This window comes from Crotalus tigris, unplaced genomic scaffold (assembly GCF_016545835.1).
Source record: "Crotalus tigris isolate CLP2741 ecotype Arizona unplaced genomic scaffold, ASM1654583v1 scf7180000017634.973608, whole genome shotgun sequence".
Classification (NCBI taxonomy): domain Eukaryota; kingdom Metazoa; phylum Chordata; class Lepidosauria; order Squamata; family Viperidae; genus Crotalus; species Crotalus tigris.
This window is the reverse complement of record NW_024096528.1, coordinates 810,726-838,479: the sequence shown is the minus strand read 5'-3', so window position 1 is coordinate 838,479 and position 27,754 is coordinate 810,726. Positions and strand designations below refer to the sequence as shown.

The 27,754-nt window shown below is 37.6% G+C and overlaps 1 protein-coding gene across 1 annotated transcript; it reads left to right on the top strand.

Moving 5' to 3' along the window:
• Positions 1 to 27,754, top strand: LOC120304354 (cysteine-rich secretory protein-like). The gene is made up of 8 exons (XM_039334815.1): positions 1 to 155; positions 19,635 to 19,696; positions 21,124 to 21,237; positions 21,853 to 21,940; positions 23,111 to 23,259; positions 24,160 to 24,254; positions 26,540 to 26,628; positions 27,236 to 27,754. The coding sequence occupies exons 2-8, from the start codon at positions 19,637 to 19,639 to the stop codon at positions 27,346 to 27,348; spliced, it is 708 nt and encodes a 235-aa protein (XP_039190749.1). The 5' UTR covers positions 1 to 155; positions 19,635 to 19,636; the 3' UTR covers positions 27,349 to 27,754.

The window sequence follows — 27,754 nt, the reverse complement described above, 5'->3', positions numbered from 1 at the left end:
TAATTGGTGAGCACCAGACTACCATACAGTCTTAGCCCAAACCATTCCTAAAAGTGCACTTAAAATTAATCTAAGGAGGCTGGAGGAACATTTGTGGATTCCATTGACCAAAAAGCTTCATTTGACGGATCCAGGAGAGAGCCTTTCTGCTACCGGTATGTCACCTCCCTCTAGTCTAGAACATCATTCCCCTGAGGTGAAATTGGCCTCAACCCTCTTGCCCTCCCAGGAGGCCCTTAAAACTTAATTCTGCCATCAGGTCTGGAGATCTCATGGAACTATGGAGCCCTTTGAATGGTTGCATGCATATAAGTTGAGAATGTACTCTCCCCATCTTTTTGTTATTATAGTTATTTTAACCATTTTAACTTTATTTTACTTGTTTTAATTCTGTGGATTGTTTGGCTTTTACTTGTGTATGTCACTCAGATCACAAGTGTAGGGTGGGTGGCTATATAAATTGAATAAATCAGTAAATAAAACCTGAAAAGCTAGCTGAGGTATTATATTAAAAAAGTCTATAGTGCTTAAACACTTTACCCTGTCCTGTAATGCTGGACATAAAGTTGTGACAACCTAGAAATCACTACTTTATTTTGCTCAGTTAGGAAAGGGAATTCAAAGAGAAGTCTGTATTTTTATGAGCAGATGTTGAGAGAAAAAAGAGTGAATTAGAAGGAAATAAAATACCCGGTTTGAGTGGTTAATCCGCACAGGATTACCAAAGCTCACTGTGGTTGTATTCACATGACAAACTTCTTAATGCTTTAGCTAATTAACCCAGCAGTCATAAATTAACCATGGCCTCACATGATAGTATTTTCTCGTTCAATGCAACACATCCTTCTTTCCTTGACTGTTCAACCATAGCAGTAGCATTTAGCACTTAGACTTCTATACTGCTTCACAGTGCTTTTCAGCCTTCTCTCAGCATATTGCCCCCAACAATCTGGGCCCTCATTTTACTGACATTGGAACGATGGAAGCCTGAGTCAACCTTGTTTACTTTTACCTTTGGTTTTGTTTGGATATTCTACAGCCTTTATAATCCCAGGAGAAAAAGGATTAAATTGCTGTTGAAACTGTTCTTGCTCTTTTAATCTCAGACAGTCTTTTTAAACTAAAAGCTTATCTCAGAAAAATAAGCTATATTCTTATTCTGAATATATTTTTAATGTTATTCTATATTTTTGCATGATAACACTTTATAGTTTTTCTTCTGTTTTTATTAGTGTTGGATTAAACTTCCTCATATAAGAATGTCTCTTCTGGAGATTGGTAGTCTTCCTTTTTAATCTTTAGGACTGGCAAGAATGAATTGAGTGATATACCTGCCTTATTTATTTGTTTATTCGCTTGTTTATCAAATTTATTAGCTGCCCATCTTACCACCAGGTTAACTCTGGCAGATTACAATAATAAAAGATAAATATATACATATATTAAAACATAAATAAATACTTTCATAAACTACTTTGCTGGTCAGCAATCCCTTTTATGGTGGCCTGCATGAGTAATCATCAAACCAGCAAGAGAAGCAGGTGCCTTCAAAAAATTGACATGCATTTCATAGTATCATTGTAAGGTGGTGCTGATAAATTTGCATAGGCATTCAAGGAATGATAAAGTGATAATAGAAGAGTTGGACCCTGGGCTTGATCCCCAGCATGAAATAAAACAATCATTACTGAGGGAAACAATTAAAACTTATATGGAAGAATTGAATTAAATAGACTTTGGTGTTTAAAATATTCAACTAAAAATGAATATACATTTTATTCAAGAATGCACTGGTATTTTTTAGGCTTGATTTTTTAAAATATCATTGATTTTAAATCACCAAATTCAAGAATGCAATATTGATGTTTGTTATGTATGCAATCATAGTGCAGTTACCTTTAAATTTGTCTTTCAGAAACTGGTTAAGGTATCAAGAAATTACTATTTCAACATTTCCCTATTGAATGATAAAGAATTTGTACAACAAATGCCAGTAGAGACCTTACAATACTCTGATTTGAATTCAGAAACATCAAGTGCCCAACTTTTTGAATGGGAAAGATATAAAACATTTATTCAAAGTCAAATTATTCCTTATGCATCATATAAAGATAAGATTAAAAATAAAAGAGAAAATAATTTGGAAGATTAAATAATAATAATAATAATAATAATAATAATAATAATAATAATAATAATAATAAGTCATCTAGTCCAACCCCCTATTCAGGCAGGAAACCTTATACCATTTTGGACAAATGGCTGTCCAGTCTCTTCTTAAAAACTTCCAGTGTTGGAGCATTCACCGCTTCTGGAAGCAGGTTGTTTCACTGGTTAATTGTTCTGTTAGGAAGTTTCTCCTTAGTTCTAGGTTGCTTCTCTCTTTGATTACTTTCCATCCGTTGCTTCTTGTCCTGCCTTCAGGCTGTAACGATGCTAAGAAAAAGACTCAGGCATTTCTTGAGCAGAGGTTTGAAGCTGCAGGACACAGTTTGACAAACTCTGAGTTTATTGCTTCTTATATACTTTTTACATACATAGGCTTTACCATTAACTGCTGACATTTTACATTCATAAGTTTAACCTTTAGCTGTTGACATAAAGTAATTGAAAAATTCCTTCATATAAGCAATTATTTTCTAGTAAAATATTACCTGTTGAGAGCAGGTAAAAACAAATACAGGTAGATTAGAAAAGGAGAAAAAACTGACAAAGACAGGAAGAGATAAAGACAGGAAGAGATAAGGGGGAACTTAAAGCATATTATTTATTTAGGTAGGTAAGGTATTAAGTCAAAAGGGGGTGATCTTTTGGCTGCTTCCTTGGGACAAAGGGTATCAAAAGATTATGAGGTTTGTGGGGGGAAAGTATGGCAGTTTGCTGCGCATGTAGTTTTCCTCACACAGGCGCTTTGGAGAATAGCCTGACTCCCTCTTCTTTGTGGCAGCCCCTGAGATATTGGAACATTGCTATCATGTCCCCCCTCGTTCTTCTCTTCATTAAACTAGACATACCCAATTCCAGCAACAATTCCTTATATGTTTCATTTTTAACTTCTGTTTCTATTCTGTTTTTTATGGCACTATTTTGATAGGTTGATCTGTTTTTTCCCTTTGTGTAAAGACAGATGCAAAAAATGAGTTAAATAGTTCTGCTTTCTCCCTGTTGCTTGTCACCGTCTTGCCACTTTCCCCCACTAATGGACCAATCATTTCCTTCACTTTTTTCTTGTTTTTTACATGTTGAAAGAAGCTGTTTTTGTTATTTTTGACTTTGGTCGCAAGCCTTAGTTCATTTTGAGCCTTAGCTTTCCTCGCTTCATTTTTGCAGGCTCAGGCTATTTGTTGATATTCTGACTTAGTTATTTGCCCCTCTTTCCACTTTCTATACTTGTCCTTTTTATCTTTCAATTTATCAGAGAATTCTTTATGCAGCCATGTTAGTTTCTTTTGAGAGCTATTATTTTTTTTCTTTGTTGGTATTGTGCTGGACTGGGCTTTTATTATCTCGCTTTTCAAAATTTCCCAAGCTTCTTGAGCTGTTTTCCCCTTGAGGATTCTCACCCATGGAATCCTTCCCAAGCCCTCTCTACGTTTATTGAAATTAGCTCTCTTAAAGTCCAAGACTCTAGTCCGACTGTGTCCTATTGCTTGTGCTTCCATAATGTTGAATTCCAATATTGCATGATCACTTTCTCCCAAGCTTCCTATGGCTTCAACATCTTCTATCATTTTGTCTCTCTTAGTGAGAATTAGATCCAAAATGGCTAATCCCCTAGTTCCCTTCTCTACTTTTTGGGAGACAAAATTGTTTGCTAGGTTTGCAAGGAATCTGTTTGATCTTCCACTTGATGTCAGGGTAGTTAAGGTCCCCCATTACTATTGTGAGGTGCTTCCTACATACATTAGTTAGCTGACTAGCAAAAAGTTCATCTATTTCCTCTGTTTGGTTAGGTGGCCTGTAGTATACACCTATGCAATGTCATTTTTTCCCCTTTTATATTGATCCAAATGCATTCAGGACAGTTTTCATCATTGTTGTGCTCTATTTCTGTAGAGATGTAGTTATTTCTTACATATAGAGCAACTCCGCCTCCTCTTTTATTTGGTCTGTTTCTTTTAAATAATTTAAATCCCTCTAGCTGTGTGTTCCATTTGTGGGTTTCATCCCACCATGTTTCTGTAATGGCAACAATATCATATCTGCCCTCATTAACCTGAATTTCTAGTTCACCCTGTTTGCTGTTCATACTCTGTGCATTGGTATATAGATATTTGAGTCCTTCATGACTGACCGTGTGTTTACTTCCTACATAACCTGTGTGGTGCCTGAGTTCCCCTATTTTCTTACCACCTGTTTGGTTAGTACACTTTGTGTGGTACTCACTATTACAAGCTTGATTTTGCTTGACAGCAACTGAAATATTTATGAGCACAGATGATTAGATGCCCATATTTTGTACAGAAAAATAAAGAAAAAGAAATATAAATTAACTGCTATAATATAATATCAGACAGAATTCATGCTGACATGCTTATGATAGAGACCCTGGCAGCACAGTGAAAGACCTGGCAAGATCTTACTAATTGCCTAAAGCAAAGGAAAGGTAGGGCATTGATTCCAATGATTGCAGGTCAAAAACATGAAATACATAAAACTCCAATGGGTGTAAAAAAGCATTCAAGGAAGGATATCACACATTACACATTTGCTGGGTTACTTCTTGGAAATGTTTGTATACAGCCACAAATTCTTATACATCATGAACTGTTTTTTTTTTTCATTTCTGTTAAAAGCTGGAAGCATTAAATGGAAATCTGACCGTGAGAAGCTTTCCAAAGGCAGGCCTGATTATTAAGGGGTAGGAATAGATTTTATCTAATGTCGCAGGTGGATATGAGGTATTTATCCATCCCTTGGTAACCATTACTTATGTCTGATCAATATAGTTTAGCTTCAAACAGTTTTCCATGTATGTCCCACTTTATGCAAGCTTACAAATGCCTCATCTTGCCATCAGATTGATGCAACATTCACCCAGGCACAAAAAGAAGCTAAAACAAAATCATTGCTATTTTTTAAAAAAGAAAGATTGTACTATTATAATTAAAATTAACTATTACATCATTAAGGTGCTTGTCTGATTTGGCAATGTATTAGCCCAGCCAGCCTGACATTCATTTTGAAATAAGAAACACTTGTTGCATTTTTTTGCTGATGATCATAATTATTAAAGAACATCTTATTTGTCAAAACAAGGCAGGTGTTTCCCTTTCAGAGATGTGGCCGGGCGGGTTTAGGATTAGGCACCAGCTGGGACCCCAGGGTAGGAGAGGTGGGATGAAAGTGGTCATTCAGAATCTCTCTTGGCCTTCAGGGGCCTTGCTTCTCAAGTCTCATGAGATCAGTTTGAATTGTTGCCAATGCACCTGGCTGCACAGCAACCTCTCTGCTTGAGCTCCTGGAGACCATCTCGAGGTTGGCAGTGGAGTTCCCCAGACTTATGGTTCTGGGGGACTTCAACTTACCATCTCTTGGTTTGGCTTTGGAAGCAGCCCAGAAGTTCATAGCCATCATGGCAGCCATGGGCCTATCCCAGATCATCTTGGATCCAACTTAGGACAGTGGTCACATACCAAATATGATCTTTTTGTCAGAGCAATGGTAACATGATTTGGTAAGGGAATCTAACCTTATCCCCTCTGTCATGATCAGATCATGCCCTGGTATGAATCCTTGGGATTCTCCTATACCATCACCATCCCTTCATAAGGAAACCAGATCCATTTAAGCGGTCCACCCCAGCAACTGATGAACTCAAATGGGTTCCAGAGGAAAATGGGGGATATCCCAACGGCTCTGCCACACGACCCTGCTGAAGCCTTGATATAATCCTGGAATCAAAGGGTGGCCAAGCTCTGGAAAAAGATCACCCCTATGTGGCCTCTCTTAATCTATCACTCCTAACTCTCCCCATGTTTCACAGAAGAGATGTGGCTTCTGAAATATGTTATGGACACTTAGAGCACCACTGTAGGAAAACAAAGGATGATTCCTACTGAACATATTAGAGCTGCTATTAAGGCTTATCAATGGCAATAAGAGCAGTGAAACAGCATTATTTCTTGTTGCATCTACACCTGGAGGTCCAGTTCCAGACCACCAGGTCCCTCCTGGAACAGGAGGGTTTGGGTGATCATCTTCAGCACCATGCAGAGGAATTTGTTCAACACCTAACAAACAAAGTTGCTTGGATTCATTTCCAGTTGGAATCATATGTGATGCAGGTCCATGTGAGATGCCTGGGGAAAAGTCTGGAAACAGTTTGATCCTTTGGATCTGATAAAGTGGGCAGGGTCCTCAAGGCTATCACTGCAACCTCCTGTCAATTAGATCCTTGTCCCTCTTGGTTATGAAAGCTTCCAGAATGGTGACTGTCAGGTGAGTTCAAGCAGCGGTAAAGGTGAGTTCAAGCAGCGGTAAATCCTTTATTGTAGAAGTGATGTTCCTAGGGCCTTTTAAGGAGGCCCTAGTTTACCCCCTCCTTTAAAAACATGACTTGATCCCACCTGCCTGGACAATTTCCATCCAGTTATTTATCTTCCCTTTTTAGGGAAGATGATAGAAAAGGCGGTTGCTTGGCAGCTTCAGAAGATATTGGATGAAATAGATTATCTACACCTCTTCCAGTCAGGATTCAGGCCTGGTAATGGGACAGAAACAGCATTGGTCACACTTGTTGATGATCGCTATAGAGGGTGGAATGGAAGTAGTGCAAGCATCCTTGTTCTCCTTGACCTCTCAGCAGCCTTCAGTACCATCAACCATTATATCTTTTGGACCTGCTCTAGGGTTTGGGTTGGGCAACACAGTCTTGCACTGGTTTGGCTCCTTTTTCCAAGGCTAGTCCCAATCAGTTTTGATAGGGAGTGAGAGGTCCATCCTACGGCCATTCCTTTTTGGCATGCCACGGGACTTGGTGCTGTCCCTACTCCTTTTTATCATGAAGCCACTGGGTGAGATCATTCACCACCATAGACTGAGGTATCATCAGTACGATAATCCTCAACTTTATACACACACACAACACACACACACACACACCAGTGATCCAAGTGATGCAGTTGCTGCCCTCTCACAGTTTTTGGAAGCTGCAGGGGTCTGGATGGGGGTAACAGACTTTGACTGAACATTGGCAAGACCAAATGACTTTGGGTGCATAGAGCTTCAAGATACAGGATTTTAACATTCTTAGTTCTGGACAGGTTGCACTACCCCAGACAGACCTGCTCTGCAACTTGGGGTTTCTCCTGGTCTTGCAATTCCAGCTCAAAGACCTGGTGGCTAGGAAAGCCTTTGCACAGCTTTGTGTTATGCACCAGTTGTAACCTTTCCTGGATCAGGAAAGCAGCAGCCAATCACTTTCCTTCCTGCACACTGATCTTTATCTATCTACATATTTATGTATCTGTATGTGTGAGTGCATGCACTCATCAAACAAACCCAAACAGAAGCACACAAAGATAAATGTGTATTTACTAGGTTGAAGTATCAAAGTATAGATATGTCCAAGAAATAAAAAAAAATGCTTTCCATCATGCACTCTAATAGGTTCTATACCACTCCTTACCACACTAAAGAAATATCAGAGTGATTAAGATCTTTGCTATCTCATAGGTTCTGTTACTATTATTGAAATGATTGTAATTCTTGACGTGATTTTAGACTGGTAAATGACTGAAATAAATATAGCTATCTATATACACAATCTTTATTAAATATTGCTGGATTTGTTTTTTATAAAGTAATGTGACCTCTTTTACAAATACTGACTAGGAAACTCAACACTTGCTTGCCTTTCTCTCTTTTAAATTATAACAATTGCAATAGCACTCAGACTTATATACCACTTTATAATGCTTTACAGCCCTCTCTAAGCTGCTTGCAGAATCAGCACATTGCCCCCAACAATCTGGGTCCTCATTTCACCAACCTTCAGCCGGTCAGGATCAAACTGCTGGTAGTTGGCAGAATTAGTCTGCAATACTGCATTCTAACCACTGTGCTACCATAGATGTTATCAAAAGATGTACAGGAGATACTTGTACTTGTACTTTTTAGGATACCTCTCAATGGGTTTAAGCAGTGCTTCCAGTAGCATTTGAGAAATGAGAGCAGACTCACCAAAACTGCTTCAAAATTGCTTCCTATGATCAGTAATAGTAAAAGGACCTGAGGGATCTCCAACTAGTCTCTAATGCAGACTGTCTAGAACAGAGGTCTCCAATCGTTCCAGGCTTGCAGCCCAGAGGAAAGGAGAGCAGCTTCCAAATTGATGTGTTTGTGTGGACACAAACGGGGCCACGCGCACTGGTGCGGCACTAGCGGCCTCATTTGCGCATACGCAAATGGGCCATACAAATTTGAGAAGTCCTTAAAAGCTCATCCAGTGAGGTCTACAAGAGGGAAGTAAGGAAGGAGTATCACACTGGAGGTAGTTGATAGATTAAGAGAAAGTCACACACACACACACACACACACATACATCCTGCTCCCATCTTTCAACTGTAATTTTATTTTTTGTTGTGATTCTATTCTATTTTATTCTTTTTAGATATATTTATGTTTTACCATTTTACAGCTTTTACTATCAAGATCAGCAATAAATAAATAAACAAATAAACAAACAAGTAAGTAAGTAAGTAAATAAGAGACTTATTTAGAAACTCTTACATGAAAACAACCTAATTTACCCCGACATGTTGTAAGTTTAATGTTGTAGCTAAAGATATCACAACACTGGTAGAGTATTTAATTTGTATGTAAGACCTTGATATACTTCCGTGACGTTTGATGTACGTAATGTTCAATCTTTTGAACATTAAAGTCATGACTTACTGCATAACTTTTCCCACTGTTTTCACTTCCTGATCCTTTAAGTAGGGAGAGTTATTTTTTTAAGGAGAATTGGACTTGGTCCCAATATAATTTTCCATTGCAACACTAGCTAGGTTATTAAATAAAATTATAACAAGTCTGAAGATAGGGCAAATTATTGCAAACTATGACTGGGACAGTATTGATCCTTTCTTCAACCAATAATTGAATACTTGAAAGAATTGATAATACAGAGGAGTGGTTGGTGAATGAGATGGCCAAATTGACCTGTTTGATGAGAGAAAAGACAATTATCTACATTTATTGCTGACTGGAAACCTTATGGACTTTTTGTGTAAAGCAGAAAAACATACTTACGCACTATAGTTTTGACAAGTAGATGGGATAGATTACACAAAGAAGAGAGTCACAACATAATTTTTGAGAAATAGGTAAATCTATAATTGTATTTATAAGTGCTACAAAGCAGATTGGAAGACACTTACCTTTTTCGTTATTTTTTATTTTTCTTCTGTCTTTTTTCTTTTTGCATTTTAGCTTTCTCTTTCATTGCTTCCCTTTCCCTTTTCTTTTTTCCTTTTTACTCTTATTTTTAGCTTGCATTAATGTTTACTCTTTTAAAAATATTTCAATAACATTACATTTGTAAAAACGTGGTACAGAACAAATTTCATAAATATTACTTCAGTCCCAGCAAACAATGGTAGCTTTCAAATTCTCGCATTGCTGCATAGTTGGAAAAGGCTAATTTTCTTTTGGTTCAGATCTTTTTATTACTACCCAAAATTCAAGTAAGTTGCCAGCCAAATGTGGCTCTAAAAATAAAAAACCTGGAGGAGCAATAGTAGAATGGGAATGAAAGGACACTTTCCTCTGGATGCTCCTAGTCGTTTGATAAACATCTGATTCTTTATGCCTATTCAGTTTAGTGTGGAACAGGGGTAATCAACCTTGGGTCTTTTATGACTCGTGGACTTCAACTCCCAGAATTCATGAGGCAGCTAAGCTGGCTCAGGAATTCTGGGAATTGAAGTTCACGAGTCATGAAAGAGCCAAGGTTGACTACCCCTGGTGTAGAACATTCGTAAGAGAAATCCCACGACTGCCCTTTAGAGATAACCACGAAATGGTTATGTACATCTCCAGCAGGTGATGCCCCCTCTCAGAATGGGGAAATTCTTTCTGGGTTGTAATAAAAGGAGCCCTGTGAGAAACACTGAGTCTTCCTTTATTTTGATATAATTTGGCAAAAGCACATAGCCCCCCCCCCCCCGATCTTTTTCTTGCCTTTCTCACTCCCAGTCCTTGCTTATATTTTACAAGGAAAAACTGGTTCTAGATTTTCTCTGGTTGTCAGAAGAAGCAAAAAAAAAAGGATGTAATTTGGAAAGAAGATGACATTCCCTTAAATGAGCATGATGAACTTTGCAAATATTTACAAAATATTAGCTGTTCGATTTTATATGACATGTATGTCATTTCTTAAGCTTTAAGTAAACCTGCTCTGATTTGTAAGCCTTAAGCTTACTCAAAGACCCGAAGAGCGGAGTAGCCTGGATGTTGTAGCATGGCCATGGTGAGAAGGATGGAAGATGTGGCAGCATCCCTGGTATGGTACTGAGACCAAAAGATACTATGAATATCCTATTGATAGATTTGACAGCAGTATCCAAAGAGTTACAAGTGTTTGGGGTCCATATTAGGACAGATGGTTACTGTGACCATTCTGTGGCTAAATGTGGTTGAGATAGTCAGACTAATATAGGGGTGTTCGAGGATCAATGATCCCTAGCCTAAAATTTGACAGAAACATCTTCAGACTTCCTTGAGTCAATCCTGATAGACGTCCTTAGCAGGTAAAGCTGATTTATGAGCCCCAGGTTTGTAAATGTGGGAAGCCCAGAGAGTTATCCCTGGTATTTGTCAAGGGGTAAAACAGAGCCAACTACAACAGCTGAACCTGGCAGGACATGGAACTTCAAATCTGTTGTTATGGAAAACAACACATTGAGGGTGGTAATGAAAAGGGGGGCCATATTATTGCTTGTCATGCTACCACTAAAGTTTAGATGGTATGGTTGGCTAAGATTACCTAGCTATTCCATTTGGGAATTAGGATATCTAAACCCAAGACCTTCTGAAGAGCATCTATTGTATAAGGTTGAATTAGAATAGAGCTGGAAGGGACCTTGGAGGTCTTCCAGTCCAACCCCTGCTCAAGCAGGAGAACCTATACCATATCAGACAAGTGACTGTCCAGTCTCTTCTTAAAAATCTCCAGTGATAGAGCGCCCAGGATTTCTGAAGGCACGCTGTTCCACCGGTTAATTGTCCTCACTGTTAGGAAGTTTCTTCTTAATTCCAAATTGCTTCTCTCTTTGATCAGTTTCCCACCATTGTTTCTTGTCCTGCCTTCTGGTGCTTTGGAGAATAATTTGACCCCCCTCTTCTTTGTGGCAGCCCCTCAAATACTGGAATACTGCTATCATGACACCCCTATTTCTTCTTTTCTTTAGATTAGCCAAACCCAAGTCCTGCAGCTGTTCTTCGTATGTTTTAACCTTTGTATCTTCATATCTTAGTCTTTGATCATCTTAGTGGATCTTCTCTGGTTTTTTTCCAAAATCTGAACATATTTTTTTGTAGTATGGTGACCAAAATTGGTTGCAGTATTCTAGGTGTGGTCTTACTAGGGTTTTTTTAAGTGATACTAATACTTAATGTGATCTTGATTTGCCACTTTGCCAGGCCATAGGTGGGTGTGCCTCTAAAAGATACAATGGGTCTTAATGGCCTGGCAAAGTGGTTAAGCCTAAAATTCAAACATCTAGTCAGTAACTCTTCAACCACAGTAAAATCCTCTGAAGATTTTTTAATGAAATTGTGTCCAATAAAGGTGAAGGACGATGAGATTATGATTTATTTATTTATTTATTCATTCATTTATTTATTTATTTATGAGACTTATATACCACTTTAATTGCAAGCACTCTCTAAGCGGTGTACACTAGTAAGCAATGTATATATATATATATATATATATATATATATATATTTACATTGCCCCCAACAATCTGGGTCCTCATTTTACCTACCCTGGAAGGATGGAAGGCTGAGTCAACCTTGAGCCGGTGAGATTTGAACCGCTGACCTGATGAACACAGTCAGCTAAAGTGGCCTGCAGTACTGCACTCTAACTGCTGCGCCACCTCGGCTCAGTCTCATTCGATGTAGTATCCCTATTCACCTCCATTCCCGAAAATCTAGCCATCTCTATTTTTAGAAACCTTCTACAAAAAGAACTACAACACCCCAATTCTCCTAACATACAATTACATACAATTACTGGATTTCTGCCTTCAAATCTATTTTACTTTCAAAAACACAACATATGAGCAAGTAAAAGGCACACCCATGGGGTCACCCATCTCAAGCATTATTGCTGAAGCGGTATTACAAGAACTAGAACGTGTGGTGATGACTGATTATCAACTCAGTTTTTGGGTTAGATATGTTGATGACACCTTTGCAATCATCAAGCGATGTGACACTATCAAAATTTTGCAAAAACTTAATTCCATCTATCCAGACATTCAATTTACAGCAGAAGAAGAGAATAACAACACCTTACCCTTCCTGGATGTATTGGTCCATCGCCTTCCAGATGGCAATCTGTCAACCACCGTCTATCATAAAACCACTCACATAGATAGAATTCTTCACTACCAAAGCAATCATCCCATATCACATAAAACCAGCTGCATAAGAACACTATTCAAAAGAGTCAAGACCCACTACAGCACATAAACAGCAAAGTCTAAAGAGAAAGCATATCTCCTCCGCATATACAAACAAAATGGTTACCCACCAAGTTTCATCAGACGTTGCTGCAAGGATAAAACACCACGCACAAACCATAATTCTCCAACCACTACAACTTGGGCAACAATCCCATATATCAATGGAGTTTCAGAAGCAACTGCTAGGATTCTTGCCCCATACAACATCAACGTCGCACACAAACCTAACCAAACATTACGTTCCAAGCTAATGCGACCTAAAGAGCCATCACCAACAAGTGATTTGTCTTCCATCATATACAAAATTAACTGCAACACATGCCAATGTAACTGCATTGCAAAGACATCTAAAAGGCTTAAAACTAGAATATACAAACATATTCTAGCAATAAAAAGACAAGAACAACGCTCCCAAGTCTGAACTCATATAGCTGAACATGGCCACACTTTCAACTTCAAAGGAGCAGAAGTCATCGCTCAAGAATCCACCAAAAGCGGCCGTCTTTTAAAAGAAGCTTGGTTTTCTTTTCCTTTTTTAAAAAATATATTTTATTAGATTTTATATGGATAGGGAAAGGGTAGTATTGGTGCAGGTACAGGAAAATTTCTTCTGATGTTTCTAAAAAGTCTTTTCTATTTTCAGTATTGTCACTCCTTTTTCTGATTTTTCCATTGGCTGGATCTGTTGGTCAATTGGGTCCTCTGTCTTAGTGTTTAGTTGTTCCACTTTTCTTGTTATTTTCTGCATTGTTAGTTCTTTGGTTGTAGTCAAGATTTGGGTTTGTATATTTAAGCTGGCATCTTGTTCCTTTATGTTGCATCTTATTTTGTCACAAGCTGAAAGAATGGTTTTATGTATTGATTTCAACATGGAAAGGGTTTTTTTCCTGATCTTCATCCATATTCTCTATTCCATAGTACGTTAAGTTGAAGACTTTAGGATCAAACAATAAAAATCTTTTTTTTATAGCTAGATATGGGAGACCTATTTCACGTGTTATAGGTGGTCTTTATAGTTGAAATTGTTTGTCAAGTAAGTTTTTGTAGTCCAAGGTATTCCATCATCTCATATAACAACAAATGCTTCTCATGGAAAGAAATAGGAAAGCAATTCCCCAAGTATAGCTCTGAAAGTCAGTAAAAGTTTACATTCAAAGTTCAAACAGGCCAGATACGCCACCCAGAAGTTCCTTCTTTTCAGATGAGTTTTGCACAGGTGTAAGACACTAAGAAAAAGATGCAGGAATGTCTTGAGCAGAGGTTTGAAGCTGCAGGACACAGCTTGACAAACTCTGAGTTTATTGCTTCTTATATACTTATTACATACACCAGCTTAACCATTAGATGTTGACAAAGTTTTCTTCATTGGAAAATGTCTTCATGTAAGCAACTATTTTCTAGTAACACATTACATGGTCAAAGACCAGGTAAGAACAAATACAGGTAGATCAAAGGAGAAAGAACTGACAAAGACAGGAAGAGATAGGAAGGAACTTAAGCATATTATCTGTTTAGGTAGGTGAGGCATTAAGTCAAAAGTGGATGACCTTCTGGCTGCTTCATTGGGACAAAGAGTATCAAAAGGTTATGAGGTTTGTGGGGGGAGAGCATGGCAGTTTGCTGCGCGTGCATTTTTCCCCACACACAGATGGTAACTGTCAAGGTCAGAGAAGTTTTTTCTGGAGTCTGGGCTTCAAGCCAAGTATTTTTTAGGCAATAACAAATTGTAATACCATACTTCACCACAAGCTATCACCAACATCTTTTAAAGCTTTTTATGATAGTTTTTCAAGTCTTATTTTCTTATTTAGATAAAAACAAACGTCTCCAGTAAGAATAGGAAAACCTTTAATCCCCAAGTTTCAAAAGCATATACATCCAATTAGATTAAAATTATTCTTATAGTTGCTCTGTTTCCCCTAGGTAGTTAGCTGCCGCTTGTCTTAGAGTGTGGGGTAGAAATTCCCTTCCCTTTCTCCTCACAGGGGGAAAAATACTTTGGGCAACTTTTACAGGAAAAAATACTTAAAGTCTTAAAGAGAGGATCAGATCTCACCTAGTTTCATCTGTGTTGCTTTAAAAATGCTTGGTGGGTGATTCTGACTGTCAGCAGCTTAGTGATAAGGCATATTGCTATGGCCGGTCTTTCCCCCGCTGGTTTGGAGGGCTTCCCCGGATCAAACAGAAGGGTCCCGCCCTTGCTCGTCACCCCTACAGGGCGACTTTTGACCCTTTCCAGGGTCCCCCAGCGGGACAAATTAAGATGTGAAAGATGAAGCTCATCTTCTAGCATCCACGGCACTGCGATGGCAAACTGGAAGTCTGGCATGATCTATTTTTAACAAACCCATGCTGGCTACCAGTTATAACTTTGTTTGCTTCTAGTTGTTCACAGATCTGTTTTTTGATTATCTTTTCCAGGATCTTCCCAGATATTGATGTTAGACTAGTCTGTCATTTCCTAGATCTGGGGTTTTTTTCCCCTTTCTTGGAGAAGGGAACCACATTAGCCCTTTTCCAATCCTCAAGTACTCCCCAGGTGATCCAGGATTTTTGAAAGATATGGTGCAATGGTTCTGAGATAACATTTGCCAGCTCCTTCAGAACTCTGGGATATAATCTGTCGGGTCCTGATGATTTATATTCGTCAACGTCGGATAGCTGTTATGTTACCATTTTCTTGCTTATTTTAATTTTTGTTTCTAGTTTGTATTTTGCAGTAGGTTTCTTTTTTTTTTGGTAAATCAAGATTATCATTCTCCATACTACACTATTAGCATATGAGTATAGAGTTTGAATGATCACAAAGCTACAGTTTATATACTTTCAATATTTTTACATTATCTTGAAATGTAACTGCAGGGCTGATAACATTATAAGTAGTCCTTGCTTAACAACCACAATGGACCCCAAATTTTGCTCATACGTCATTGTGCTACTGCCAGTAGGGAAAAGAAGCGTATTTCTAAAATAATCAAGAATGACAGCAAGGACTGTGATGTGGAGGCTATTGTACATCTTGGCACTAATGATCTGTCCCAAAAAGATGTACTCTCTGTGCAGAATGATTTCCAGAGCTTGGGGCAGGAACTTAGCAGAACAGGCTGTAGGCTTACTTTTTCAGAAGTTTTACCAGTATATAAGGAGCAAAATGGAAAAGGCCAGCGTATAGCACAATTCAATATGTGGCTAAAGGAGTGGTGTAAAGGGGAAGGGTTTGGATATATTAGTCACGATGTCTGTAGCTGGTCCAATGAAAAAATGTACAAAAGAGATGGTTTGCATCATCAAAGAAAGGGACTGAGTTACTCGGCTATAAATTCACAGATTTTCTGGAGGAATATTTAAACTAAACAGCGGAGACAGTGAGTTAATTGATACAGAACATCCCTGTCCCCAGCAATCTAAAAACTATAGGGCTATCAGTGCATGTAACATAGATGTGTGTGCGGACAAGAATATCCACTTTGCTGTCAAGCAAAATCAAGCTTCTAATAGCGAGTATCACACAAAGTGCACTAACCAAATAGGTGGTAAGACAATAGGGGAACTCAGGCACTACACAGGTTACATAGAAAGTAAACATAGGGTCAGTCATAAAGGACTCAAATGTCTATACACCAATGCACAGAGTATGAACAGCAAACAGGGTGAACTAGAAATTCAGGTTAATGAGGGCAGATATGATATTGTTGCCATTACGGAAACATGGTGGGATGAAACCCACAAATGGAACACACAGCTAGAGGGATTTAAATTATTTAAAAGAAACAGACCAAATAAAAGAGGAGGCGGAGTTGCTCTATATGTAAGAAATAACTACATCTCTACAGAAATAGAGCACAACAATGATGAAAACTGTCCTGAATGCATTTGGATCAATATAAAAGGGGAAAAAATGACATTGCATAGGTGTATACTACAGGCCACCCAACCAAACAGAGGAAATACATGAACTGTTTGCTAGTCAGCTAACTAAGATATGTAGGAAGCACATCACAATAGTAATGGGGGACTTTAACTACCCTGAAATCAACTGGGAGACAAACTCTGCACCAAGTGGAAGATCAAATAGATTCCTTGCAAACCTAGCAAACAATTTTGTCTCCCAAAAAGTAGAGAAGGGAACTAGGGGATTAGCCATTTTGGATCTAATTCTCACTAACAGAGATGAAATGATAGAAGGTGTTCAAGCCACAGGAACCTTGGGAGGAAGTGATCATGCAATATTGGAATTCAACATTATGGAAGCACAAGCAATAGAACACAGTCAAACTAAAGTCTTGGACTTTAAGAGAGCTAATTTCAATAAACTTAGAGAGGGCTTGGGAAGGATTCCATAGATGAGAATCCTCAAGGGGAAAACAACTCAAGAAGCTTGGGAAATTTTGAAAAGCGAGATAATAAAAGCCCAGTCCAGCACAATACCAACAAAGAGGAAAAATAACAGCTCTCAAAAGAAACCAGCACGGCTGCATAAAGAACTCTTTGATAAATTGAAAGATAAAAAGGACAAGTATAGAAAGTGGAAAGAGGGGCAAATAACTAAGTCAGAATATCAACAAATAGCCTGAGCCTGAAAAGATGAAGTGAAGAAAGCTAAGGCTCAAAATGAACTAAGGTTTGCGACCAAAGTCAAAAATAACAAAAAAAGCTTCTTTCAACATGTAAAAAACAAGAAAAAAGTGAAGGAAATGATTGGTCCATTAGTGGGGGAAAGTGGCAAGAAGGTGACAAGCAACAGGGAGAAAGCAGAACTATTTAACTCATTTTTTGCATCTGTCTTTCCACAAAAGGAAAAAACAGACCAGCCTACCAAAAATAGTGCCATAAAAAACAGAATAGAAACGCAAGTTAAGATAGGCAAGAAAACGGTAAGTGAGCACCTGTCCAGCCTAGACGAGTTCAAATCACCAGCACCAGATGGATTACACCCCAGGGTTCTCAAGGAACTGGCAGATGTGATCTCAGAACCATTGAACTATATTTTTCAAAGATCATGGAGCACTGGGGAACTACCGGAGTATTGGAAAAGAGCTGATGTAGTTCCCATCTTCAAAAAAGGAAAAAAAATGGACCCAGGAAATTACAGACCTATCAGCCTGACCTCAATACCTGAGAAGATTCTGGAAAAGATAATCAAACAATGAATCAGCAAACACCTAGAGGCAAACAAAGTCATTACTAAAAGCCAACATAGGTTTGTCAAAAACAGATCTTGCCAGACAAATCTTATTGCATACTTTGACCATGTGACAAAATTAGTGGATCAGAGGAATGCTGTGGATATAATTTACTTGGACTTCAGTAAGGCATTTGATAAAGTAGATCACAACCTACTACTTGATAAGATAGGAAAATGTGGGTTAGACAGCATCACCACCAGATGGATCTGTAGCTGGCTGACCAGCCGTACTCAGCATGTGGTCTTCAATGGAACCGCATCTACATGGAGGAAAGGTGTAGTGGGGTGCCCCAGGACTCTGTTCTGGGCCCAGTGCTCTTCAACATCTTCATCAACGATTTGGACAAGGGGATAGATGGGGAAATCATCAAATTTGCAGACGACACCAAGCTGGCAGGAATAGCCAACACTCCAGAAGACAGGCTTAGGATACAGGAGGATCTGGACAGACTTGAACACTGGGCGCTATCTAACAAAATGAAATTCAATGGTGAAAAAAGTAAGGTTCTACATTTAGGCAAGAAAAACCAAATGTACATGTATAGTATAGGGGGTACCTTGCTCAATAGTAGTAACTGTGAGAGGGACCTCCGAGTCCTAGTAGACAATCAAATAATAACAATATAGTGGGCTTCCCATTCAATATTTTTTATTTTTGCCGGAAATATCTTAAAATCATGGCATCTTTTAGTATCAGCAAATTCTTACTTGACATTTGATTTCATATACTTTGCATGAATGTCCTATGAATGCCTAAGGGAAACATCAACAGGAGTAGAGGCTAGGGATGAAAACTGTAAGTTCAAAGGGTCACAGGAAAAAATCACAAGCCTATGTAGCATCAAAAAAGGTTGATTAAAATACTGAAGGCCTGAAAATAACATCACCAAAATTATTTGCACTCCAACTATACCACAAGGATTTCTTAAATGCTTATATTAAAACTAATCTAGAACTGATCTGATGCCATTCATGCAAAATATATGCCAGGATTTGGTGTTTTTCATGTTTTAATTGGTTATGGTTCATAGTTTGATATGATTTTATATTATTTTTAATTTTTGATTGGGAGACACCCAGAGTTGATCGAAAGACGGGCAGCTTTATAAATGTAATAAATAATTAAATAAGCAAACAAATAAATAAATTCTGTAGAACAGCAAAATGCCTCATTGATTGGTCAATGTATTGTGTATATGTATCTATATGTCTGTTTGTGTGTTTGTAATTTGATATAAAAATCATCTATCAAAATATTATAAAAAGGTAACCTTCATAAAGCAGTCTAATATCCCTGATGGCACTCTTAAACCAGACATTTTAAACAAAGTCTTCCTCAGTGCTGTGAATCTTCTGGATGATTTGTAGTAGTTTTTTACTTAAAACAAAAATAGTTACATAAAAAAACCCCACCTTATAATGCAGAGTTTAAACATCCACAAATTCAATATCATTTCGAAACAAACATGAAAGGTAAAATCACCCTGTTGTTAGACTTAGTGGTGGGATTCAGCCAGTCTTGTTAAATAAGGGAAAACTTAAGGAATTAGTGTGGGTTTATAGATGATTTACATATCCATGGAATGAACCATGGATATGTAGGATGCCTACTGGAGTACAAGGGAATAAAAGAGAACACACATAGAGTAAGTTTTGTGTCTAGGAGATATCTGAACTACTTACAGAAAGTTGAGACAAATCCCATTAAGGAGATAAAACATTGATATGTCTCAATGTTCTTTTGTTTTTAGAAATGATTGCCTTCATTATCTTGCCAATTCTTGCTGCAGTGCTGCAACAGTCTTCTGGAAGTGTAAGTTTAATAATTTTGTATCACATATAGCAGATTTAATATATACAGTACATAACTTTCTCCTCTTGCAATTAATCATTCATTAAACTGCCTATTATATGTTGGATTGCTCCATATGTGTCCTGAGCGGTAGAAATAACCTTGAGGAACAAGAGGAAGAGATGTAGCTGAGACAACAGTCAGTTAAATCTGAATCTAGCGCGTAAATATAATTTGAGAAAGCTTCTCAGACAAGACCACTCTTAGCTCTCAATAAGAAGAAGGCTGGAAAATGCATTCAGACTTTCAAGACTCTTGCTGTAACACTGTAACTGTCATGCTTCCGATTAATGAAACACTTCAAAGAACTTCCAGGCATTGTTTATCCTAAAAAGTCTTTTTTATTCATGTGACGAAATGTCGGCATGGCATGAAGAGAGGATGCTAAGATCTGAAATCTCCACACACACCCCCAGCAGTTATTTTCGCTAACATTTTCCCTCCCTTATTTTGCTGTCATGATTCACGTTCTCCAATTAGTTTGAAGGGCAAAGGTTCTCTTCCATTTGCAACTCATACTTTCTTCCTTCTCCCCTCCCAGCGTCTTCTGAGTTAACTCTAAAAATACCACACAGCTCTGCATATTTTGTCAGAGCAAGAACATCCAATGTTAGCAGCTTTGACATCAACCTTGTAATCAAATGGAATTAGATTCATTACTATGGTTTCTTGGTCTGGTCGGTGAAGCTTGGTCAGTCTAACTGTTCATTTTAATTCATAAATATATTACAGGGCTGAACACACAAAGCAAAACACAATCATGCTGAACAGGGCAGTCAAATATAATTAAAGCTGACAGATTTAATGAAAAGAATAATTTTAATTCCTGTGGTCTATAATAGAACTCAAGTCCCAATCTGCTGGAATAGCTCCCCCACAACTGAGATTTTAGGGATCCCTACCCTTTTAAGCCTTCTGGGGGGGCAGTGAAGACCTGGTTTTGTCCCCCTCCCCAAGTGTAGGGCTAGGATGGGGGTTCAATGAGGCTGCTTGGTCTGACATTTGGTGGGTATGATGGCTCTCTTTTTATTCCTGTTGTGAGCCACTTAGGATCATTATATAGACATCCATATAAGTTCTTGATATAAATCCGTAAATACCATTGCAGTATTCCCTTGAAGAACAGATTATGGGGAAATGATTAATTTATTTTAACTTGGTTCTGTGATCCCCTTTTCCTATCTTATGGCTAGTCTCTTTTCAAATACAAAGACAAATAGGGCCACTGTTTGATAGCTGGGGATCAGAAGAAAGTTGCATGGAGTAGAATGGTGACAGAAGGCGATAAGGCAAAGTCATTCACTGAGTCCTGAGACCACTAGTTGCCTGTTCTGTTTAAAGTCATACAATTTTAATTGTTTTTATTTTATTTTGCTTGCTATCTTAAGGTTGATTTTGATTCTGAGTCACCCAGGAAACCAGAAATACAAAACGAGATTGTTGACTTGCACAATTCTTTAAGGAGATCTGTGAATCCAACTGCTAGCAACATGCTAAAAATGGTAAACTAAATGTAATTGTATTCGTCAGAGAGTTTGGAAGTTTAATTTTCTTTCTAGTATAAAAATTATGTGATTTACCAAATAGGATAAGAGAACATACCTACTATTTATTGACTGAGTGATTCTCTTTTTGGCCCATATGCATTTAGGTGCATCTGTATTTATATTTGAATCTGTCAGTTATAATATCACTCAGAGAAATATACAATGAAAAAAAAGATCATGAAAACATATAATCAAAGTAGGAAATTGAGAGGAAATTAAGAGGGTCTTCGGCAATATCAAGTATAGGAGCATTCAACATACGCTCATTAGAGAACTCCATCTTAATTAGAATTTTAACACTGCTGGTCAGAAGGAAACATTAATGGCATTCATCAGGGTGCAACATGGGTTGCTTGCACTTGGTGTCAAAAAGGGTGGGGAGGAAGCCATACAATCCCACTCCAACTATTCAAAGGATGTTTTAGTGAATAGTGCTGTAACTTCTGAGTTCTTAACTACCAGAGTTTAAGGAAGCCAAAAGGTAGTAAAAAAGGATTAAATATTTTCTGCAATTTTAAATTATGCCTCTTTCATTGATTGATTGTTGCTGTTGATTTCTATTCCATTCAGGAATGGTATCCTGAAGCTGCTGCTAATGCAGAACGTTGGGCATACAGATGTATTGAGAGTCACAGTCCACACGATTCAAGAATTCTTGGTAAGTCGATCTAAAAGTATAGTATAGCTATAGCTGGTTAGAGGATTAATAGTATATTTCACATTAAATAGCACTTACAATCAATCTTATTCATCAGTATTAGCAGCAAGAGTAATACCTATGAATCACTCTATAGTTGCCACTCCCATGTAGATAATTAGAATAGAATAGAATAGAATAGAATAGAATAGAATAGAATAGAATAGAATAGAATAGAATAGAATAGAATAGAATATTGAGTTGGAAGGGACCTTGGAGGTCTTCTAGTCCAACCCCCTGCTCAAGCAGGAGAACCTACGCCATCTCAGACAAGTGACTATCCAGTCTCTTCTTAAAAATCTCCAGTGATGGAGCGCCCACGATTTCTGAAGGCAAGCTGATCCACTGATTAATTGTCCTCACTGTTAGGAAGTTTCTCCTTAATTCCAGGTTGCTTCTCTCTTTGATCAGTTTCCAACCATTACTTCTTGTCCTTCCCTCTGGTGCTTTGGAGAATAATTTTACCCCTCTTATTTGTGGCAGCCTCTCAAATACTGGAATACTACTATCATATCACCCCTATTTCTTCTTTTCTTTTTTTCTTTTCTAATTGGGAGGTAGAAGAATTGAGAAGGTAATAATTTTCTTAATTTTCCTTCCTACCCCCCCCCCCCGTGAGTTTGCAGGAGAAATGGTATTTGAACAGTGATTTCTTTCATTTTTTAAATATTATATATTACTACATTTATAGCCCACCTTCCCCCCATGATGTTAAAGATATTATCCTCACCACAGCTGTTTCTGATGGTAGATGCTGAGCCCAAAGATGTTCAGAGATTTCCATGGTCAAGTGGAGAATTAAACCTTAATCTCCCTAATCTCAATACCACACTATGTAGTAACATATAATTTCCTCCCAAATAAACTATATTATTTGATGTTCATCAGAAAACAAATGATTATCAATTTGCACAATTAAAGGTTCTGGAAAAGCACTACAGAAAAAAAAAATCTGGGTGCAAAATGTTCATTTCCTTGCCAATAGTTTAGCAAGACGAATGCGTCAGTGCTTCTGGAGAGATAAGAAATGCTCAGTTATCTCCTTTTTGCTGTCCTTCGCTTGTTTCAAAACATGTATTTACCTGTGGTTTTTTGCTGTTGCTTTTTTTTTTTAACCCTCCCCACTTTTAGGAGGAATAAACTGTGGTGAAAATATATATAAGTCATCTGTTCCTATGAAATGGACTGAAATTATTCACGCTTGGCATGGTGAAAACAAAGATTTCAAGTATGGCATTGGAGCAGACCCACCAAATGCTGTAACTGGCCATTTCACTCAGGTAGTACTTTTTCATATCTTTCTCATTTCTATGTTCACAGGTATAAACCCACAAAAATGAATAAGATTAAAAAAGTAGACTCCCTTGAATCAAGTTCAAGTCCTTGGCTGATCCTGAATCACTGAGCTAAGCCAGGCCTGGCTGCTGCACAGGAAAGCCATGACTTGAAGGTAGACTGGAAAATTGAGAAAACACCCCACAAAAAGATAATAGCAAAATATGTGTGGTGCTGTGGCCATGAAAACCAAGCAACTGTGTCCTTACAATCACTAAGTAATTCCATAAACATGAGCATCTTGGCTAAGAGCCATAGTCCCAATGCATGTTAAGGAAAGGGAAAACTAGACTAGGTTAAAGTGTTGTACTGTTTTGTTTTTTAAGTTCTGATATAGTGTAAATGAAGGATTGCAAACATACTAAATGTGTTATTTGTTATTCACATCTAGTGCCTCAGATCTTGGCTTTCATGCAGCTAGGAAGGAAGAACTAACTTGCTGGTAATAGCAAGTTACTCGGCTTGCTTTGGATGTGATGGGGCACTTTAGAAAGAGATGGTCTATAAAGTTCAGGATGGAGCATTTTCATATTTTACATTTTAAATACATGCATTTAAAGCACAGAGGATGAAGCCTCATTTGTTCTAATATTTATTTGCTTCTGAAACTATAGAAATGAACACACTTTTTAACTCAGAGGAAAAAAAAGATTGGAAATGTTCATTGTACACTCATTGTTATTGTGATATCCCACTTCACTGGCTAGGAGCAGACAATTATATATAGTACATTTTCTTACATCCCTTATGCAATTTTCTTTACATGCCCCTATACAATCCGAATGTTTATTATCAATATTAAGCTACTAGCATGTTAACCTGTGTGCATATTTTTGTATCTACAGATAGTTTGGCGCAAAAGTTACCGTGTTGGTTGTGCTGCTGCCTATTGTCCTTCATCGGAATACAGCTACTTCTATGTTTGTCAGTACTGCCCAGCGTATGTATCAACTATGATTTCTTTATTTGTCACATTTACAGCAAGTCTAATTAGAATGATTCTGATTGCCCTGGAAAAGAAAACAATGGGCTTAAATCAAATGTTGTTTATTATCTTACACTCAAACAAAATATAAAGCAGGGTATGATAAAAAGAACAAAATAAATGCGAGTGTAGCAGTAAAATATGGCTACCCCTAGATAGACGTATATGTTAGCTAACTGCAATATGTTTTGCATGCTAATAATGCAAGTTTAGCCATCGTATGTGAGTTTTTGGAGAGGGCATTTGTTCAGTGTAAGATATTGAAGATGAAAGATATCAAGACTCCAAGGATTACCTGAAATAGGGGTTCCAACAAAGAATTTCTAAGAGTTCTAAGCAATGGGCCTGAAGCATATGGACAAATCCTTTCTATGTAGGTGATTTTTCTAAATCTGCCTTTGAAGTTGGCTGATGGTAGAATATGAAATTGAAGCAATGAAAAATCTCCCAGATCATTTACTGACCTTGCCACTTTGAAAGAATATAATTTCCTATCCTCAAAAGTAATTTACTATGTTCCACTTGTGCTTCCACAAGAAGAATCCTTTTTGCTAAGAATGAACATGGCCTCATCCTGTCCCAAAGCCAGTGATGCTCTAGGATAGAATCCAAAATGGCACAGATTTTCTTCAATAGTCTTCTCTAGTTGCTGTGGGCTGAAATGTTATCTAATAAAAAAAGTTTGAACTGCTAGTTGTCATGATGGGAAAAAAAAAGGATGAAATAGGCATTGTGACAGTACAATGCAAATCCCATCCTTTTTTTCTTGTGCCCAGATTAGACACAACATGTTAAGCCACAAGGTTGTGCTCTAACATCACTGTTCCTTCCTGCAGATGCTTTTAGCAAGCAATAGAATCAAAAATACTTAAATTTTCATAAGATTGGCTGACATGCACAGTTATATTTCAGGAATATATCTTCCAATTATTTAACTGTATTGTTTCTGTGCTGGGTTATGAATAGATTTAAATCAAAACTGACTTTGGAATTTTTAAATAAAAGGCTATACAGGTAGTCCTCATTTAATTACCACAATTTGGACTAGCAACTCGGTCATTAAGCCAAGTGGTCCCAAAGGGGAATCTTGACTGTGTTACAGTGTCGATCTTACTTTCCTTTACTTTTACAGACCTGCAAAGTTGTAAAATCAAAGATTGACCGCAACGTTAATTTTTTGTTGCCATCAAAATTTTGCTATCTAAGTCAATCACTGAATGAAGACTACCTATATAATTCTGCAGACAATTTCCCTTCTGTGTTGGTCATGATGTGGTAGGATGTTATGATATTGCTTGGATATCTGTTTTTAATATAATACTGTTTCTTTAATTCGTGAAGCTGAACAGAGTCATTCTGGAATGGAGTAGCCAAGAAACTCTTTCAATTCATGTATCCATCCAGAAAATAAAAAAAAATAGAAAGCTGTGGATGAATAGATATTTTCTTTCTCCTTCTAGACCTGGATGTAACCCAAGTATTGAATGCAGCCCCCAGAACACCAAATTACTATTTTTGATATGAGTAAAGGGACAAATTATTTACTACATGGACATATACAATATACAACATTAGATTTTACTTATTTTAAATTCCTTAATTTTTCATTGTTTTGTATTCATTTTGCTTACTTTTTCATCCATCTTATTCTTTTTAACTTGAGTGGCAATTCCAGGAACGGAACTGGAAATCTTCAATCTCCAATCACATGTTTGTCACATGATCCCTCTCCAACTATGGGCAATACATGGGAAATAACCTGCAGAGAGACAGCATGGATGATAGGCATAGAAGGCAGACTTGCATCCTCAAGCTATCATGGCATATGATTGGCAGGAAAGGGGGAAAGCCTTTCTGTATTGGTTAGAGAGAATTGAGAAAGATAGAGAGATGGGAGAAGGAGAATGTTTCGGAGGAGAAATGAAAGAGGGGAAGAAGGAAGACATTAGGAGGAAGTCAGAGTTTCTCTCAATTCTTTCTCTAACAAGCCAGAAAAATCCTTTTTTGCTCTCTCACAAAACTTGACAGGGTTTACTCCCTTTTGGAGAAGACTTCAGAAGTCAGGTCTTCCCCTCTGATGGTAGTGCTGTCTGCTCTCTCAAAACTGGAAACTCAAACCAGAGAAACCAAGACAATGCAACCAAAGTCAATTATCTATTGAAATGGCATGGGTGTTTCATCAATCACAAATGGAACAGTAATAATGTATGGCACCTTTCTGTTCATCTTTTTCATTCCAGAGGAAACATCATAGGTAAAACTGCTACTCCATATACATCAGGACCACCTTGTGAGGATTGTCCTTCGGCTTGTGACGATGGACTATGCAGTAAGTTTTTTTAAAGTCAATTATTAAACCAACATTTTTAAAGGTCATGTCATGTCAGCAAAGAACAGATTTCATATGAGGAGCTAATCGTCTCTAGGTAGAATAACAGGTTTAATGGAAGATAGCCAACTATCCAGTAAGATAGGCCTAGGCAAGACATCTGGATCACCACATACATGAAGCATGCTATCGTGGGATAACCAGACATCCAGAGTTGCCTCAATGGTGCTTCTATATGCTCCCACACTAGTGGTTGATGAGCCCAGATAATTGAATCAGGGAAGACAAGGACGATATCAATCCATTTCAGCTTAGGAAGAACTTAAAATCCATACCAGCTTTTTGTTGGATTTTGTTCAGGACTATTGATGAAAGTAATAATTCAGCAGCTGCATATAATTATTCTAACATATACTCTAAAATAATTACTCTAAGTACTATTTTCATTTTTAAAAATCTTCAGCTTTGAATCCACCCCTTAAGAAAAAAAATAAGTTTGATGTTGAGCTCTAAAACACTGCATAAAATTGTAAAAGAGTCCCTAGCAAGTTGTACTTTTGGTGATGTCTCACTTTTATTTACATTTTTCTCTTTTTAAATTTTTCAGCAAATCCTTGCACACGAGTAGATGATTACGCGAACTGCAAAAGTTTGGTCCAACAAATTGGCTGCCAGAATGAACTGATACAGTCAGGCTGCTCTGCTACTTGCTTCTGCTAAAATAAAATAATATAGTGGGCTTCCCATTCAATATTTTTTTATTTTTGCCGGAAATATCTTAAAATCATGGCATCTTTTAGTATCAGCAAATTCTTACTTGACATTTGATTTCATATACTTTGCATGAATGTCCTATGAATGCCTAAGGGAAACATCAGCAGGAGTAGAGGCTAGGGATGAAAACTGTAAGTTCAAAGGGTCACAGGAAAAATCACAAGCCTACGTAGCTTCAAAAAAGGTTGATTAAAAGAAAATACTGAAGGCCTGAAAATAACATTACCAAAATTCTTTGCACTACAACTATACCACAAGGATTTCTTAAATGCTTATATTAAAACTAATCTAGATAAATGTAATAAATAATTAAATAAGCAAACAAATAAATAAATTCTGTAGAAGAGCAAAA

Excerpts from the sequence above, each read along its gene's own strand:
- LOC120304354 (XM_039334815.1), top strand. The coding sequence starts at position 19,637 with ATGATTGCCTTCATTATCTTGCCAATTCTTGCTGCAGTGCTGCAACAG. Across the intron at positions 21,238-21,852 it reads CTAGCAACATGCTAAAAATG|GAATGGTATCCTGAAGCTGC; the intron begins GTAAACTAAATG and ends TATTCCATTCAG. Across the intron at positions 26,629-27,235 it reads TTGTGACGATGGACTATGCA|CAAATCCTTGCACACGAGTA; the intron begins GTAAGTTTTTTT and ends TAAATTTTTCAG.